This window comes from Emys orbicularis, chromosome 6 (assembly GCF_028017835.1).
Source record: "Emys orbicularis isolate rEmyOrb1 chromosome 6, rEmyOrb1.hap1, whole genome shotgun sequence".
NCBI lineage: Eukaryota > Metazoa > Chordata > Testudines > Emydidae > Emys > Emys orbicularis.
This window is the reverse complement of record NC_088688.1, coordinates 63,924,149-63,943,312: the sequence shown is the minus strand read 5'-3', so window position 1 is coordinate 63,943,312 and position 19,164 is coordinate 63,924,149. Positions and strand designations below refer to the sequence as shown.

Below are 19,164 nucleotides of genomic sequence, written 5' to 3'. Positions count from 1 at the left end.
GCACTAGATTTGGAAAAGGGGGATGACTAGGGATGTAATAATTTGCAGATGCCTAAGATAAATAATTGTGCGCCAATTCAGAAACAACTGTGAGAAACTTTGAAGGAACCTAAACAATGTAGATGAATGGGAAACGTGACAAATGAAGAACATTGTTGATTAAATGCAAAGTAATGCACAGTAAAGGAGGAAAAATAAATTACTCTGTATACATTATAGGCTTGTAAAAGGAACCTCATGGATCATCAAGTCCAGGCCCCTGAATATAAATCTATTAAGCTCCATCTTAAACCTAGTTAGGTTGTTTGACCCCCATAATTCCTAGGGGGAGGCTGTTTGCAGAACCTCACTCTACTGATAGTTAGAAATCTTCTTTTAAGTTCCAGCCTAAATGTATTCACAGCCAGTTTATACCCATTTGTTCTTGTGCCAACATTAAGCTAAAAGACAAACAGCTATTCTGCCTGCCTGGGGTTGACTCCTCACTCCCCATCCCATGTATTTACCCAGTCAAGCTCCATGGATTCCCCATACAGTTGACATGTCAACTCTATTGGAAGAGAGCATAGCGGGGTCATAGGAGAGTAAATACAGCCCCAAGTGAGCCAGGTTTTGACTGTCAAGCTTTACAATTTTCTACTACCCATGTCTTTTTGTTGGGTCTTCCTCAGCCCCTCCCCCGCAGTTTTACTTGCTATTAAAGGGCCACTATCCATTTAATATCAATTGTCCCTGCAGCAGTCTGATAGTAACAACCTGTTGAATGCCAAGCCAGCTAACAAGTATATACAATAAAATTGAGCAGAGTGGATTAGGATTTAACTATACCCTGCTAATATCTTAGTAGCTGCTGTCCAGAGACTTATGCACATATTTAACTTTATGCATGCCAGTAGTCCTACTGACTTTGATGGGACTACACACATACATAAATATTTGCAGGATCAGGGCATAAGCATGGTCAGTTAATGTTGTTTTTATCCTCTAAACCAGGGGTTGGCAACCTTTCAGAAGTGGTGTGCCGAGTCTTCATTTATTCACTCTGATTTAAGGTTTCGCGTGCCAGTAATACATTTTAACGTTTTTAGAAGGTCTCTTTCTATAAGTCTATAATATATAACTAAACTATTGTTGTAGGTAAAGTAAATAAGGTTTTTAAAACATTTAAGAAGCTTCATTTAAATTAAAATGCAGAGCCCCCCAGACGGGTGGCCAGGACCTGGGCAGTGTGAGTGCCACTGAAAATCAGCTTGCATGCCATAGGTTGCCTACCCCTGCTCTAAACCATCTCCAGCCTGCCAAGGTGCAAACGTGGGGGCAATTTGTGCTCTCACCGCCCCTTTAAAAAAATCTTTTAAAAAGAAAATGTATTTTCCTACAATCCCATTGCTGCAGGGTGGCTGAAGGGATTTTACTGAAATCCTCTTCTCCCCCCCCAAAATATTCAAGTCATACCGTCTAGTGCCTGGTTGGGGACACTGGGTGTTTTTTTGGGGAAAAAAAAGGTATTATAAAAGAAATTGTTTTGCAACCTTGTTCCAGCTGTAATAAACACCCGCATCAAAGAAATTGCTAACCGACTGCAGAGTAGATGACTTAATTCATGCCGGTGGTTAGTGCCAAGCGCTAGTATGACACGGGATTTGCGAGCAGCGTACGAACTCTAGCGGTGCATGCACAATACGTAGCTGTTCCCTTGGGGTTGATGGCTCATGCCTCCAGCCTCAAAGAGAAGGCAAAGGGATCCTTAAAGAGTTTTCTGCGGGGCGCGTCCTTCAGCTCGGTGAGATGCTGCGGCTCCATCCCCAGCTTTAGCGCGTGCAGCAGCATCAAAGAAGCTCGGGGCGCCGGGAAAGGCTTTTAAAGTTGGGGAGGCAGCCGTCCCCGCCCCCCTGGCTACTTATTGGCCGGGCTGTGCTCATCATTTCCCCGCCAGGGAAAGGGAGGGGCTAGCGACGCCGCGGAGCTTGGCTGCTGCCGACTGATCTGTACACGGGGAAGAAACGTGAGAGTGGCTGCTGAGCCAGAGAGAGTCGCGGCGCGTCGGTGCGCACACGGGCTCCGGGAAGCGCCAGGGGAGAGGAGAAGGACTTACTCCCCCAGCCGAGGAGCAGCAGCCTCCCCCGCCGCCTGTGATTTCTGCCCATGACAGCAGCATCTCTGCCCGCTCCTTTTTTAAATTATTTTTATTTTTGCAAATTTGCGTAGAGTCTTTGTGTTTTGTGTTTGCTTTTTTTTCTTCTTCACGCCCCTGCCAAACAAAGAGAAGGGGGGGCCTCTGGGAGAAGACATGCGTTCCGTCAGGAAGAGGTGGACTATCTGCACGATAAGTATCCTCCTGATCTTTTATAAGACAAAAGAAATAGCAAGAACTGAGGAGCACCAGGAAACGCAACTCACGGGGTAAATGCAAAGCCTTGACTTGTAAGGATTTGACAAAGGAAAAGCAGCGTGTGAAATTTAAATGACTCAGGCTCTGTCTTACTCTCCCTCTCCCCCCCCCCCCCCATTTCCTTGGTTTTATATTCTAGCATCTATTTCAACTTTGCGTTTATAAGCGTGGTGATTGCTTTCATGTTCAAATGACAAAAGCAACCATCACTGCAGAATGGTCTCGCAATAAAGAGTTTGTCTTTGATTTTAGATTTAAGGAGAAAAAGTGAAGTGTGATCAGAGGTTTGTTAAATACCCCACGCCCCACAATGGTTGCTTTTTTTGCGCGCAGAAAGAGGCTGAAGGAAGCCGGTTACTTTTAAACGGGAAAGGGTTGATCAGTGTCGTGTAGTTTTGAAACGGGTGGCACATTAGGTTTGTTGTTTTTGTGATCTAGTCAATAACACATTTTCTAAGAAGGTTAGATGTAAAAGGCTTTTTACTGAGGACTTGGGACACCTTTCTGGTGGTTACACGGGCCATAATAATAAAATCAAGTTATGTTTCGTTTCCTGGCTTGAGTGAGTGAGCGAGCAATAACAAGGAGCTGTTCTGCCTTTGTTGCTTTGAAGTTTGTATAGCAGATTGTCATAACTTTGGTGATGGTTGTTATTGCTGGTACACTGTTCCTCGGGGATCCGAGAATAGATTAGAAAATCCCCTTCACTCTTCAGATGTTTCCTCTTGCAAACCCTTTCTTGCACAGACCACCGCCTGTTTCTTTCTTTCTTCCGATTTGTGATTAAAACAAAACACAAAAGCTGTTTGCTGTCGTCCTCTTGGGCTCTTGGTTTATTTTCGTCTTTAGTTACTCCATTATTTTTTTAAACTTGAAACTAACGTGAAGAAGCTGGTTTCTTAGCCAAGTCTTTGTTTCCGTCCACCAGAGATGATTGTCAGCTTTTTATTCTTTCATGATTTCTTTTTAAAGAAAGCCATGGACTGCAGAAATGCGATAACGCAGCGGAATTTTATTCTTGGTTTTTATTTATGTCACCAGAAGCGTAAAATCGATTTTTTGGAAGCATTCGCAGCGGGTTTTTATTCATGAATGTTTGCACACGCCCAGAGCTCATTGGTTTGGAGGCGCAATATAAATGCAAAGCAGGGTTACTTATTGTGAGGGTTCATTGGGAGTGGGGGGAGAGGAAGAATAGGAGATCCCCAATGAATCATTTACAGGAAGGAGACAGCTCCCTAAAGGGTGCATGGCAAACCTCTGCCCCGTACACGTGCCCCCTACGAAGGTGCCATGTGTGAACGCGGTGGGGCTGTGGAGGTATTACCCAGAGGGGGCATGGTCCTCTCCGTATGTGCATTTCTATTCATGCATACAATATGATTCCGTTACCCATGTGTGGCTGGGAAGGAGGGTGTGTGCATATGTGCGCCCCGGAGGATGGAGAGCCAGCCGGTGGCTGGTGTGCGTCCTTTTGCTCCTCACTGCCAGCCTGCCAATGCCTCGGAGAGGTTTGGTCCAGCCGCTGGCGGGCACAGCTGTGCTAGTGTGAAGGAGGCGATTGCATCGCTGCCCCAAGCTCCTTTTTATGCTGGAGGGAGGCGAGTGCATCGACCCTTCCCCACCCTCATCTCTAGCATCCCGTTTCCAAGTTCCTTGACAGGTAGCTATGCTGGAAGGAAGCCAGTGCATCGCTTCCCCCTTCATCCCGACCAGGGTCCCTGACAAGCAGCTGTGCTGCTGGAAGGAGGGGCGGACATTGCACCGCTGGAGCGCCTCGCCTGCTCCCCCTATGCCTGGTTGCAGGGACCATGACAAGCAGCTGTGCTCAGCTGGCAGAAAGGTTGCTGCCGGCGGGCTGGAGCAGCTGCAGCAGCAGCAGCTCCAGGCAGGCTTTGTGGTTGCCTCGTACGTAGCGTGTCTGAAAATTTGCATTGCGAGCGTTTCGCTGCAAGTCGACAGGAAAAGCGCTGCCCATCTATTTCACCGCTGAGCCGAGCCTGAGCCTCAGAAAGAGGCAAAAGAACGGAGCCTTTGTTAGCGCAGGCAGGTTGCCCCGGTCCCCGAAAGGAGCAGGCACAGTTCAGATAGCAGGGCTCCTCCTCCTTCCTTAACTCCACTAATTACAGAGCTGGGGGGCCAGGCAAATTGTTTCACTCCTGCCAGGCTGCAGCGAGCTTGTTTCTTCCTTGTCCTGCTTTTTCCCTCCCTTTCTTTTTTCCTTCCCAGCACAGAGTTAAGCCTGGGAGCCCCTTTGTATTTTATATGGTTAATAATGTATTGTTTGTATCACCTTTATAAAGGGACACATACCTGGGCTATAACTTTTTCTGTCTTGCTGCAATTTGGTATATTAAAATCTCAGGTTTAGTATAGTTTCTTTACAAATGTAGGTATTATAGATACACACTTCACTCTCAACTCCTTTTCCCATTTACACAGGATCAGGGGTGCCCACAATCCCTCCCTGCTCCTTTTGGACCATATCTTGGAGTTCCTTTCTCTTCAAACTTCTCTTGATGTCTTTGTATGTATATGTATATATATTTAAAGCTAAATGTTTTAGTTGTGTTCCCAAGAAGACATTTCAAACTAACTAGCCTTCTTTCTCACTAGCTTATTAAAGATAAACACGTCTCCTAATAAATATATATGTTTATATAAATATAAACATGTATCCTAATACAAGTGCTTTTTGGGGCACATATAACTGAAAGTATTTAAAATCAGTTAGAAAGTAGTCCCTAACTGTTGTAATAAGACATCAAACCGGTGTCTTCGAGTCCATGATTTTTAGTGTCTAGCAAAGTTATGAATTTAAGCTTCTAGGTTTGTCTCTTTGAAGGTGGTGTGTAGGTTTCCTTTGAGGGTCAAGAACTGTTTTCACCCACATAGTTCTTGTGGCATTTCATGCCCTGCATGAGGTATACCAACATCTTATGATAGACATATGTAAGACCTATGGAACTTGAAAGGTGTGTTGTTGGGGTGTTGGTAATCATAGCAATGGAGATCTGTGTTCCGTTTTTGCATCTGTTGTTCTGGCAGGGTCTGGTGCTGCTTTGAATTGGTGTGTCCTGGTTTGTGGGAAGCTTGCTTCTGATGATTTTGGTGAAGTTGGGGGTTTGTTTGAAGGCCAGAAAACAGGGGTCATGAAAGATTTCTTTCTGGAATCATATTGGGCCATATTTTATCCAAGATTAATTGTTTGGTTCATTGATATTAATGGATATTGTATATGGCCAGAGAGTTTAATATATCTCCAAAGTCAGGAGAGTCAGCATCAAGGTTGATGCTTTCCGTCCTAAATTCCCCTTTGTCTTTAAGTGGATTTCCCACTACATCAGTTGTAGTTCCACACAAATCTGGAAGGTAGAATGTGGCCCAAATGATTTGTTATACTTGTCAGACTATTTACACAAAGAAAAATTTCTGGGTGTTTGGCACACATGCTTAGTTTGATGTAAAGGTAGCTTTTTCTCTGGTGTATTTACTGATATATTGGGGTAAAGAAGGAATAAGGAGAGCACTTTTAAAAGTAAGCAAAATTCTACTGCATTTGGAGTAGAGCTTTAATGCAGAACATTTGGGACTTTCAGCTCCTGAAAACATGTTGTTTTTTTTTAAGTTGTTTTATTGCATCATATTTGTAGTTTGTTGTAGCTGTAGAGTACATCTTGAAGACTCAAGTCAACCACATTTCAAATGGTAGAGTACTTTTTAGGTACAAGTTACTTAATTAATTGCTAATTCTGTCATGTATGCCACTGTGTGAAAGTGCTTAATGGATTACTCTTAGCTCAGCATAAACCAGAATCCTCTCCAATGTATTGTTATACGGTATACTTTCCTTGATTTATTTTGTTAATTTTCCTTTAGACGCATGTACTGTATTGTGTTGTAGGACAAATATATGCCGTAAATATGTTCACTACTGTTGTAAAGAAATTTTACTGCCGGTGGAGTCGCAAGGGAATGGTTAAATGAATTCTGATTGAGATCTTTCCCATAGAACATATGCAGATAACTTTCATTGACACTAATGGGATTATTCCACATGGACTTTTGCAACATCCTCCTATCCACTTCAAGTTAAAATAAATAGAATAATTTGCATAAAGGTGCCAGACCTGTAAAATTACTCAGTTTGTTTTTCAGTAGGTGGCATCTTACCTCGGAATTAGTATACTACATCAATGCCTCAGCATGATAGCAATGGGGCACGGGGTTGCTAGTAATGATGTCTTTTTGATGAGTTGTGAAACCGTGTTTGGCCACTTATTGGCTCTTTAGTGACCATGACTTTTTTGAAATGCTACCCAAATTTTAGTTTAGATAATTACATTCAGCCTAACTAAAATCCCACTGCAGTTTAAATTCGATTGGCTTCATCACCATAGACTAATCTGTTTTGTACTGTTTGAATACTGCCAAATATTTTTTTGTAGTGCTTAAGAGCCCTCATTATCAACCAGGATCCCATTTGTTCTAGGCGCTGTATAAACACAGAACAAAGACAGACTCTGCCCCAAAGAGCTTACTGTCTAACAGCTAGCGTGTTCCATTTATTTGCTTTGAGATCTATTGATGAAAAGCTCCATACTAGAGCCAAGTATTAATTTGATTATTTATGTATTATTTCAGAGGTGGCGCATTTCCTTAGTAGGCAAAGCGATTCCTGTACATAGTTGGTAAAGTAATTTGAAATGCTATTGGATGAAAGGCACTCTAACTCTAAAATATTATTATCCAGTAAGGATTAAAGCAGTGATTCTCAACCCTTTGGGACTCAGGATCCATTTGTAAATCTTGATGGCCTGTCATGACCCAGCAAATAGATTTAGCACAACAAATAATCTGGTTTACTAACTATTTCTTACTCACGATATATAATCTACACATTAATGTAATAAGTACCACATATGTACACCAGGTGTACCATAGCGGCTGCTCCTGTCCTGTGGGGCTGGCTGTGTTTTGCTTCCTGCTCTGAGTGTTGTGGTCTCTGGAGTTTCAGTGCCGCTCATGTTTGGTCCAGCCTTCCTGATGGGAGGGGTGGGGGGCATTTGGAAGGGAGCGAATTTCTGTGAGTGGGATTGTGAACTGGCACGTGGGGTCGCAGTGCCAATCAAATTTGGCTGAGTTGGCCCCTTGTCATCATGATGGAGGAGTGGTTAGGCCAGCCGAGAGTGGTGTTGCAATCCCATGCACTAGGACCAAATCTTCCCCCACCAGGCCTTGACACAACCTTTCAATACATTCTGGTGACCCAATTTTGGGTCATGACCCACAGATTGAGAAACTCTGGATTAAAGAACCTCAAGTTTGAACTCAGGGAGCCAAATTTTGTCTCTTGTATCTGTGTGCTGGAGTCAATAGGATTACCTACAAGAGAGAAGAATTTAGATTTAATATTATTCTTGCTATTTTTATTTCTAACTTTTTATGTGTCCTATTAGATTTGTGTGATTCTTTGGCCCTCAAGCTTCCCACAGACCAGGACACACCAATTCAATTCAATAATTGCAATTATTATTGTCTGATTTTTAATTACAATACCTCTATACATGTTCATGATCATCAGCCACCACTTCCTCTAGTGCACAAGGTTTTTCCACCTAAAAAATGTCCACGTCTGACTCTGCTTAGTATGTAACTATGATAAGATTATTCTTTGATGCTATATGGCTGTGTGAAACGTGTGTGCAGAAGTTCCTAAAAATCAAGCTTAAGTTACTGTGGGTGTATTCACCCCCTTGTTCCAAACTTGTACGGAAAATCCATGAGCATATCAAGGAAGAATATGCCCCAGTAGCTTGAAACTCCACATATGGGGGACTTGTAGTATCATTGGGAGTCAAAAGAATTGATGGTGCCCAGCACATGCATGATAACTGAGAAATTGTGTGTGGGGGGCTGAAAGCTAAAACTTAGTGCATAGCTTAATAGTTGATGGGAGAATGTGATGTACCAGGAGTACAGGTTCTGGCCCACTTCTGGTTAGTTTGGGCCCACATTCACAATAAAAAGCTTCCTCTGTATTTAAGGTATATGATTTAAAATAACTTAAATGCAATGTAATTAAAGAGTTTATATATTTTTCAGATTAAGCATTTCCTTGTATCTAAAATACCATTTTGTTAGGTGGAATTTATTTTTTTGAACATGTAAAATGAGTGGAGATGGGGGAGAAATTCTTGCTGCTTTGCCTCATGGATATGAATAAACCCCCACTAGTTTTTTGTGATGTGTAGAAAAAGCATCCCAGCAGCCCCAACCTTACCTTAATGGTGTCTTTTCCGTATTGCATTTCAGAGATGGTGAGTTGAGTTTGAGTAGATCAATGCTCAATAGCTCTGATAAAATAATTCAAAAGAGTGGCTCTTCAATCTTTCAACATTCTGTAGAAGGCTGGAAAATCAATTCTTCTTTGGTCCTGGAGATAAGGTGAGTGCCTTGAATAACACACAGTTAATTTCATATTACTATAGCCTATAATTCTCTGGGTCTAGCAAACTTCTCTAGAACTCTTGATTTACAGTTTAAAGGTAGCTGTTGCTTAACAAAATACAGTGCTAGTTCTATTTAATGTTACACGGTGAATGACCTGAAACCCTGAAAAGAAGTAATACTTCCATCCTCATGTATAAGAATGAATAAAATGGGAGCTTTAAATAACTATGATTGCGCTTTGTGAGGGAGTAAAATAGTAGTAATATGGACACTTTGTGCAGTTTCCTTTTTTCCGTTCAGTTACTTGAGGCCAGAATGTGCCTGACACTAGGGTGGTCATACCATGCAGTAAGAGGAAGCCACAACCTCTCTATGGTTACAGCAGGGCTTTCTGGACCTTGGGACCCAGCATGGGGGCTGTGGGTATGGTACTTCCTCCCCCTGTCAAGCAAGCAGGGATCAGAAAGGGTAGGGAATCTGTGGAGCCTTGGCTAGCAGAATTGAGCCAGTAGGCGTGGTGGAATATGCTATATCCAGTGAAGGACTGTGGCAAATTGCCTCTCTCTGTGTTGGGGCAGCAGGGAAGTCTATGTACTGGCCCATATTTGGGACATTGAGCAAAAATTCAGTCTAGTACTTAAAGTAGGGCATCTGTGCCCTTCCTATGTAACCATTTCCTTTTTTAAGGGGCAAATCCTGAAGTCCTTAATCAGGTAAAACTCCTATTTATACAAGAGTAGATTGCCTGAGGTTTAGTAAGGACAGCTGTATTGGGCCCAATGTTTTTTGTCTTGAATACTAAAGCAAAGAGAAGATATTAATAGCTCAATGATAATTAGCATGTGCAAAGTTGTGGTAAAAGGAGTCTGTGGGATACTTATGACTCTGGAGATTTGGGAAAGCTTATGCTGTGAGTGACCTCAGTGCCTCACCATTATAACAATTACTGAACAGCAATTGGGATGACTTGCATTTCAGTGACTTCATTGCTTTTTAAGGAAATAATGATTCTAAATTTTAAATTAAACATATGATTTATAAATTGGGCTACATCACATATTAATTATATTGATTACTGAAGAATTCCCAGTTATCACTCTGAGGTTTGACAGGTTCTTGTCCCAAGATCAGGCCCAGTATTAAAATTACTGTTTAGTTGGGAACCCCGATGTGCACAGTTACAAATATTTCCTGAAGTATGAATGTTGTAATTGTGACCTGCTAAATGTATTCATAAACTACTCTAACCCTGCATTATTTTTATCTGCCTTGCTGAATGTACATCTGAACATCCATATACTCGCACCATCCCTTGCAGAACAACCCAAAATGTTTGCCATTATCTTGCTCATCACCATCTTCCTCATCACCAGTGGCCATCATCCTGGCACCTCCCAAGGGCTACATCTCTCCCTTCCCAAGCACACAGGCTGGGATACAACTTTTATGTTACGCTGATGCCACTATCTCTAATGCATATTCAGTCGAGGTTTCTCCCCTCTTCCTTATTTGTATTTCCTCACTCTACTAATTTTGAGGTGCCCTTCTCCTATAGGTTAGTATATAAATGATCTCAACTTACTATCATATACCTCAATTCATTGCCCGTGACACTCTTGTGGTCCGACATCTGCAGATGTTCCCATCCTAAAATATCAAAAGCTGGTGTTAGCTCAAGTTCCTGTGGTTGGCTGGTGTTACGGACAAACTTCCCCCTTAAATACACTCTATTCCGGGTTCCCCAAAACTTAGGGATGACCTGTTAGGCCATTTATCTGCACCCAAGTTCATAGGCCTCAAGCCTTATGCTAATTGCTGAAGCCAATGTCTTACAGGATACAGGCCTGTAGGTTCCTTGCATTACTGCTGAAAAAAATAAATGCTAAAGCTAGCTAGCTACGGGCTACAGTGATCAGTAAATGAACTCTAAAGTGAGACCTTTAACCTTCAACAAATACTTGGTCCCATTCTTCTTTCAGTTACACCAGTGTAAATTTGGAGTAAGTCCAGTGATTTTACTTACTCCAATTTTATGTTGGTGGGACTGAGAGCAGAAGTAGCACCACATGTGCTTTCTCAATTTAGTCCAGATTTTGCATCTTTACTAGTACTGAGTTGTACCTTAATGTGTGAGTGGTCCCACTGAACTCTGTGGGGGTAATGGGCAGAGTAAAGTACTGCTTACAAATAAGGGTGGCAAAATCTATCTCTTAAGCTACTTTTTGCTTCTATTAGTACTCTGGAGCCTATATGACTCGTGCATAGTTGTTAATAGCTAAATTTTGCTCTAATTTACACCTAATGTAAATCAATGTAATTCCTATATCAATGGGATTATTTCAGGTTTACATGGATGTAATTGATAGAACAATTTGAAGTGGGGAAGGTGAGTGAGCTCAAAAGAACACCTCTTGACTTTCAAATCCTAGGTTGTTGGGCTGGCAATTTAGCAAAATCATTGTTTTACTTGCAAACTGAGCATATTTGCTATGGAAGTAATTGAGAGAACATAATTATGAAACCCAGTAATACCCCTTTTTAGTCACTTTCCAAAATGTAACCATTTAAAACAAATCTATCTGGTTGTGCAGGGCAAACCATAAGTGTGACCTTTAGCACTGTAGTAAGTATTTAGCTTACAGGTTACAGAAGGAAGCACAGCATGTCATACAGTTGACAAACTTAATTTTCCCCAGTTTCAAGAAAGCAAAATATAACATTAAGACAAGGAGAACAAATGTTGAAGAGTGTCAGATAAATGCTCCAAAGCCTGTTTCTAGAAATGTATCTCACACACTATCTTTACACTTTTCAGAAGATTTTTGGTAGTTTAAAGAAATCCATTGTAGAAACAATTGAGACAATGCAGATACAGCAGAAACAAAAATAACATGTTACTAAGAGAACTTTTTAAAATACTTTGGGCATGTCTTCACTATGGAGCTAAATCGGTGTTGCTACAATTGATGCAGCAGCATCGAGTTAGTGGGTTTGGTGAAAACTTGCTAAATCGATGGGAGAGTGTTCTCCCACCTATTTCTGTACTTTGCCTCCCCAGGAAGAGTAAGGTAAGTCGGTGGGAGAGTGTCTCCCATCGACACAGCATGGTGTAGACGCTGCGGTAAGTGGATCTAGCTACATTGACTTCAGTTATGTTATTCATGTAACTGGAGTAGTGTAGCTTAAATCAGTTTACTGCGGTAGTGTAGACCTGGCCTTTGTTAGAGTAAGTATTAGAAATTACACAATGGCTTATTAAAATGATGATGTAGGCTATGGTGTCATCCCAGGAACACATGTGAAGAAGAGCACATGCTTTCTCTTAGTATAAGTAGGAAATATTCCACTACACCAGTGTGAAGACTTGCAATAGCTGCTGAAGACTAAATGGCTCCTCACTTTTTGAGCTGTAGTGGTAATGAACATGAGCATCAAGTCGTGGAAGTAGAGGATCCAATAGAAGCTTTTAGCTGAATATGACTTAGGGCCACATCTTGCCCTAGTCCTCAATGCAAGGGGGATCAGGGATGCTGTCAGATGCATCTCCTTTCAAGGAATCCTTACTGCCAGGGTACATGCTAGTCAACAATGGTGGACGAAGGTTGGGAACAACTTCTGCAGAGCTGACCATGCCTTTTGGAAACAGTCCATTGCTATATCTGGTCCCCTTTCTGATACTCTGCATTTGGGGGAGGGATAGCCCAGTGGTTTGAGCATTGGCCTGCTAAACCCAGAGAGTTGAGTTCAATCCTTGAGGGGGCCACTTAGGGATCTGGGGCAAAATCAGTACTTGGTCCTGCTAGTGAAGGCAGGGGGCTGGACTCAATGACCTTTCAGGGTCCCTTCCAGTTCTAGGAGATAATATTTTTTTTTTTAAATGGAGATATCCTAAGAAGAAATCTTATTCTTCTGCCTCCACAACAGGCTCTCTTTTGCAACCGTTCCACCCCATGCACAACAATAAATAGGATCTATCCCTTAATATTTTTTTATACTGTTGGAGTCATAGGGACTAATTTCAGAATGTCTCTAGCAAACTCCTAGAGTGTTTTCACTGCTAAAGTAATTGTTTAGCTTTCCAAAGTACATTAAATGCACTATGTAGATCATGAAGATGATTCATATTCCTATTATTGCAACTGTTAGTGTGAATAAAGTGTTTGTACTTGTGGTGTGAGGTATGCCATAGCAAATAACACAGAGAGAAACACACAATTAAAAAAAAAGCTAGTACCTATTGAATAATATATAAAAAGTTGTCAGTTCTTTGCAATGGAGAAATAATTTGTGAAACCCTTAATGTACAGTGTACAGGCATTTTATAAAACCCATGATGGCAGCCACTGCTGTGTATTACATCAGCTTGACACCCACCATAAAAAGTTCAAAATGTGAAAAATTTCTGACTGGGATTTGCTTTCTACAAGGATAGCATATTTCATTGTGTGCCTGGACCTAACAGCTAGGCACCTGAAAGTCTATGGTTCATTTTGTACCATCTCTTGAGCACTCTCCATTACCATTTTTGACTTGCTTGAGTAAATGACAGCTTTCCACTATCCACAGAAGTCCTAACTTTTTTATTTATTTATGTATATTGAATCAGATTCTTGAGATAGTCAGGTCCACACGGGTGGGAGGGTGAGTAGCTGTTAAGCTGTTCCATGATCAAGACTCTGTGGGGAGGTTTATGTCTGAGCTCCTGACATCTGTCAACAGGCCCTTGTGGATCCTTAGCTCCTGTCTCTAACCTGGGAATCAGCAGAGGCTGAAATGGTAGCCCCTGAGAACATGCCTTTTTAGAGTGTGGAGGGGGGCATAATTAGTTAGTAATTGGAGATTGCAGCAAATCTGCTGCCTTCCCAGTTGTGACTGCTCTAGTGAGAGAGTGATTTTCAGATTGATGGTACCCTTTGCCTGCTGCCAAGTTAATTTCAGAACAGATAGCAGCTCCTGTACTTGTGGGGAGGAGACTGGTTGGCTCCCTTAGTATCTGCTGGCTGTCAGTCATATGGAGGAGACTCCACCTGCTCATGGAAATTGACACCCTCCTCATATTTTTCCTGAGTCCTTGCTATAGTGGATGACAATAGGGTTGTGTGGGTGGTAGTGGGGGTAGTGTCAAAGGAGAGACTGCTGTCAGGATGGGGGTGGGGTGCAGTTGAGTTGATGAGGAGCTTATTGTCCAGGAATGACTCAAGCACATCTGAGATATACAACCTCCTAGGTGTTCAGAGTCCCACTCAGTGTGTGTGACCTTCTTCCTTCACATCCCTTACATCCCCTGTGTAAACTGTTAGGGGTTGAATCTTTTGAGGGAAAGCAAGGAGAAAATTACCCAAATGTCTAGGGTGCTGGGTCAGGGAGCAATGAATGGAGTTTCCTGTTAAGTAAGAAGAGTGGAAGCCTGCAAAGTGCCCAGCCAGGGCTTTAGTACAGGAAAAGTCAGTAGCTGTTTTTTGTATATGATCCTGCATCAATACTCACAACTAAAATGATTGCCCTCACCTTTGTCTTCATTTGTTTGTGAAGTCCATCAATTAGAGTGTAAGTTCCTCAGAATAGGGACCTATTGTTTTATGTGCCTTCTGTGGTGTGCCTAGCACACAGATGGGCACAGTTAAAAAAACAAAAAACAAAAAAAATTAATTGGGTTGGATAAACTTGTGCTTGCTTCATAGGCTTTGCTGCAAGCCAACAAATGACATGTGCCAAATGTACCGAATGATTCTGTAGCATCTTTCTAAAGGAGCAGTTAGTAATGTGTGAGACTTGCTAGTTGCTTTTATATATTTAGACATTATGTTTATTCTATACAAAAATACATACAAGGACCAAAATAGAACTAAAAAGCCCAAAGTTGGGCTCAAGTAAAAAGACATGCAAGGTTTGCTATTTTTGTATTCTAATTAGAGAAATTAGTTTTAGCTACTGTCAAAATGATCCATGTGATATTTAAAAATCAGAGACTTGGTTTACAGAGATGCTTTAAGGGCAATTAAAAACACATGCAGATATTCTTGATAGTGACCATTTGCCTTTAAGTAATCAGCAGCAGTTCCTTGGAGAAGTTAATAGCATGCAGAAAGCTCATTGCAATTACTAAATATATATACTCAACAATGTACAGTACGTAAAGCAATTGTTAGAATTGCGTAGCTATTGTCAGTTAAGTTTCTTAGTGATCACTATGCATAGTGAGAGCATGAAAAGAAATACAGAAAAATAAAAATTGGTTAATCAAATTAAAGTATGCATTTTTCACTTCTTCAGAATTGTTAAAAATCAAATACACTCTCATTTATCCAAATGGCCCGGGGGACAGAGGTGATGCTAGCCCATTGGAGGCCCTAAGCAGAAATTGTTTTGGCCCCCACCCCAACACAAACTAAAAAAGCAAATAGGGGGCTCCCTTGAGCTGCTCAGGACCCTAAGCAATTGCTTATTGCTGCTTATGCCTGGAGCCAGCTCTGCTGGGCAATATCCAAAACTTTTAGATAACTAGGCATTTGGATAAATGGAAGTGTTATTACTAACTTAGGACTACATGGGGGGCACTGTGTGGATTTGGATAAATAGTATTTTCAGATAACCAAGTATACTATACTACTTTCTGTTTGGATGCGCAGCTGAAGGCAAGCCCAGTTGTTCCCTGTGAAACAATAATATTTTTGGTTCTCCCTCTTAATATAAACATTTAAAAAATCTGTATTAACGTAAGGCCACAATCTGCTTTCAGAGACATGTGCAATTCCTATAGACTTCATTAGGAGTCAGTGTGAGGTGTGGGGGAGGCAAAATTTGCCCCCAAAATGCTTATCTAAATCTATATTCAGCCAGATAAAGAAGGTGAGTTAACAATACCTTTTCAGGGAAAGCACCATTTAATTGACAACAAATCGTTTTAACTAAATCTTCCATAACTAATTTTGAAATTAAGAACTTCCTCTGCGTTCCGTATGGTGTATGCTTAATGAATGGTCTCTGGTAAAGCTTTGGTAAGAATTAGGCTAATGTCTTTGCCTGGGCAGGACCTCTCAATGTAGTTCTAACAGGTTTAATACTAGTGTTTCTGGGGTTGGTCTGGCTTCCTAGATATTTATGGTGCTCTTTGGCAAATTCGCCTCATGAATTGTTTCTACTAGAGACAACTGGAACATAAACCCTGACCCTTTCTGGAAACTAGGACTTCCTGTGCTAGCTGGCTTGGGGATGTGAATCTTCCTGGGAGATGGGTGAAAGCAGGATATGTGGTCTCTGTGGATCTTGCTGGGAGATTTGAAGTTGGGAGATGGTTCAAGAAAATGGACCAATCATTAGTGGGCTACAAATTAATCTAGAGCCTTTAAGTTCAAAAAGTCTACCCACCCAACTCTTCTTCAGTCTACACAATTCTCAGGCAGAGATTGGAGAAGCTACCATTTTTATGGTACTGTGGCACAGTGCAAATATTGCATTTTGAGCTTTGTAATGGTAAACTACATATTAAGAGAAAAATGCCAGCTTATTAAAAGGAGTCTATAGACTACCTCCCAGAAAGCTATAAATAAGTGTCATCGCTAATAATTATATATTGCTTATTAAATAACCTGAAGTTATGCCCACAGTTTTAATAGAAACTGAAATCAGAAGTTCATATTAAGAGCGAACTCTCCAACAAATGATCATGTCAGCAATAGCGCTATCTTGTAAACTTGTCCTGTAAACAAAGCTGTAAATTGTGAATGATCTCTTATTCAAATTATTCAATACATATGTATGAAAGACTTCCATTAATTTTAATGGGAGCTGGATCAGGACCTTCATGCATTTAAAAATAATTAGATAACTAGTGAGTTTACGCTGTGAATTACCCATATTCAAATTAATAAGTACAAGTCCCAGTTCAAGCCAGGGCTCTTTCTATCTAATTTCTTTCGTGTTAATTGAGATAGAAAGTTATTCCCCACTTGGATGCCTTTAACATTTAAAAAAACACAGTAAAACAATACATGGGGAAATCCTGTTTATGTGCAAATGTAGCTGCACGTTTGCTAGCACACACGTAATAGCCAGGTGCCTCTTAGATATTGAAAGTGTATATCAGGTATTGAAAGTGAATCCTCCTGATCCCTCTTCCCTTATGATTCTTATTTCACTCAGGTCCCCGAGAGTCCTTTGACATTTTCACCTATTCATTGAGGCTCTCCATTGTGGCCACTGTTCTTCTAGATGTAGTCACCATCTCCTTTAAAAAGCCCCAACTCTGAAGGGTGCATTCCTATGTAATAAATATTTTTACCAGGATTTTAATTCAATCTGCTCAAATGTTTTTCTTCGTTCATTCTTTTCCTAGTCATTTACATCTCTATGGCAGGTGCCCACAAAACTAGGCATATCAAACCCACAGGGTTTTTAAGTCTATTAAACTTACAGGCTGAAGAAAGTATTTATCTTGCTTTACAAAAAACAAAACAAAAATCCCTTGCCTTGCCATATACACCATTTACCAAAAGCTTAAGGCATTTAAGGTTTTAATATTTCCCATTCTGCTTCATTATTCTCGGTCCCTCATGCATGCTACATCATCAGATATCCTTGCTCTGATGCTACTTCATACATACACAAGAGCCCTAACATAGAATTTAAAAGTTTTCTCTTTATTTTAGTTAGGTTTAAGATATGTGAGATAACATTAGAAACAAATCTTACTATGTTTCACTTTCCCTTAGGCTTTTAAGGTAAATTCCAGTGTAGCAAATGTTTTGTAACCAGTTTCATTACCAGACATTCTCTTTTATCTTGAGGCAGTGACACAGGGTAGCTGACTGGCCTACATGATGATGTTGTGTTTTTGTCCCTTCACGTCTGGAGATTATTTCCCCCCTTTCATTTCCCAGTAGGTGCTTCTAAATAGCTTGTACAGCAGTTAAAACAGCAGGATGGTTTTCCTGGTAAGTATTGATTCTGTTCTAAGGATTAGCAATGCAGAGTCCTTAAAGTGACTATAAGAAAATGCTATTTTTACACTCAACAAAATGCTTGTTGTGCATTCAGAGTCTTATCTGCTGACTTGAATGATAAAAATATGTCTTTTACAGCTTTTTTTTCTCCTGTTAGAATTGTAGAGCCAATGCTGAGGTAGAACACCTTTTTAGGGAAAGCACCATTTAATTGATAGCAAATCTGCTTTAACTAAATCTTCTTCCATAACCAGTCTTAAAATTAAGAGCCCTCTTCTGCCTTCCAGATGGCACATATATATAATGAGCAGTCTTTAATAAGCTTTAGTAAGAGTTAGGCTAATGTCTTTGCCAGGTCAGGCCCTCAGTGTAGTTCTAACCCCACTTCCGCATTCCATTGAGCACCTGCTTAACTTTAGACATGTACTGTAGTCCCATTAACAAACGTAAGTACATAGCTGAATAGAGAGAGACTTAAACGTGTGCTTAAATGCTTTGCTGATTCGGGATTTGTAGCTGGTGGTATTTGTACAATTGGGCTCTGACAGAGTGGACCAGATCTTTTCCAACTTGTTCATTATCAAGGAAATTGTTTACTAAGGCCCAGTCTACATGTACAGTTGCACTGGTTGCACTGGTGGTTTTAAAACTGATGTAGCTAAAACGGTGGAACTTATGCTGTGGACACTCTTATATTGGTTTAAACCTGGCTGTTTGGCTTGCAGAGGTGCAAGCTAAACTGACATAAACCAGATTTAAATCTTTGAGTGTCCGCACAAAGGTACTCTTAACTTGGTTTAATAGTGGCTTATTTTGGTTCATCTTAAACCCGTTCCTAACTGACTTAAGATCAACCAAAATAAGCCAATAGTAAACCAAAATAAGTGTGTACGTTAGGGTTTGCACCAGTACAACTGAACTTGTTTAATGAAACCATTGCAAGTTTGTGTAGACAAGGCTTAAATTGAACTTAAACTGATTTAAGTTACAAAACTGCAATTTCTCTGTGTAGACAAGTGCTAAATTCTAATCAGTTATACATGTGCAAGCACACTGAATAATAATACCAACTTGGTGCTTAAAACTGAAGGACATGGTGATGAGAGGAACTCTGCAAATCTTTTAAAAGTGCAGTTCCAGTGTGATAATGAATCTGTAAAAAGACACTGTGGGGAATCCAGACTTATCTCCTGCTGATTTCCATGACAGAGATGCTCAGTTTAGAGGTTAAAAAAAATGTTTTATCTAGCTGCCAGCTCTGACAACTCGACCAAGGCTTAGACACATGCTAGTTCATTCCTTGATTTTTGACACACGAGGCTACATTCAAATCCCTGTAAATATCTTTTAACTTACCGGTTGTTAATAAAATAGAAT

At 40.8% G+C, this 19,164-nt stretch overlaps 1 protein-coding gene across 1 annotated transcript in view; it reads left to right on the top strand.

Annotated features, from left to right (window-relative positions):
* Positions 1–2,031: 2,031 nt before the first annotated feature.
* ST8SIA4 (ST8 alpha-N-acetyl-neuraminide alpha-2,8-sialyltransferase 4) overlaps positions 2,032–19,164 on the top strand; it is a 75,775-nt gene continuing 58,642 nt past the window's right edge. The window contains exons 1-2 of the mRNA XM_065406587.1: positions 2,032–2,403; positions 8,708–8,839. Coding sequence (XP_065262659.1) covers positions 2,291–2,403; positions 8,708–8,839 — 245 coding nt within the window. The 5' untranslated portion in view covers positions 2,032–2,290. The remainder of the gene's footprint in view (positions 2,404–8,707; positions 8,840–19,164) is intronic.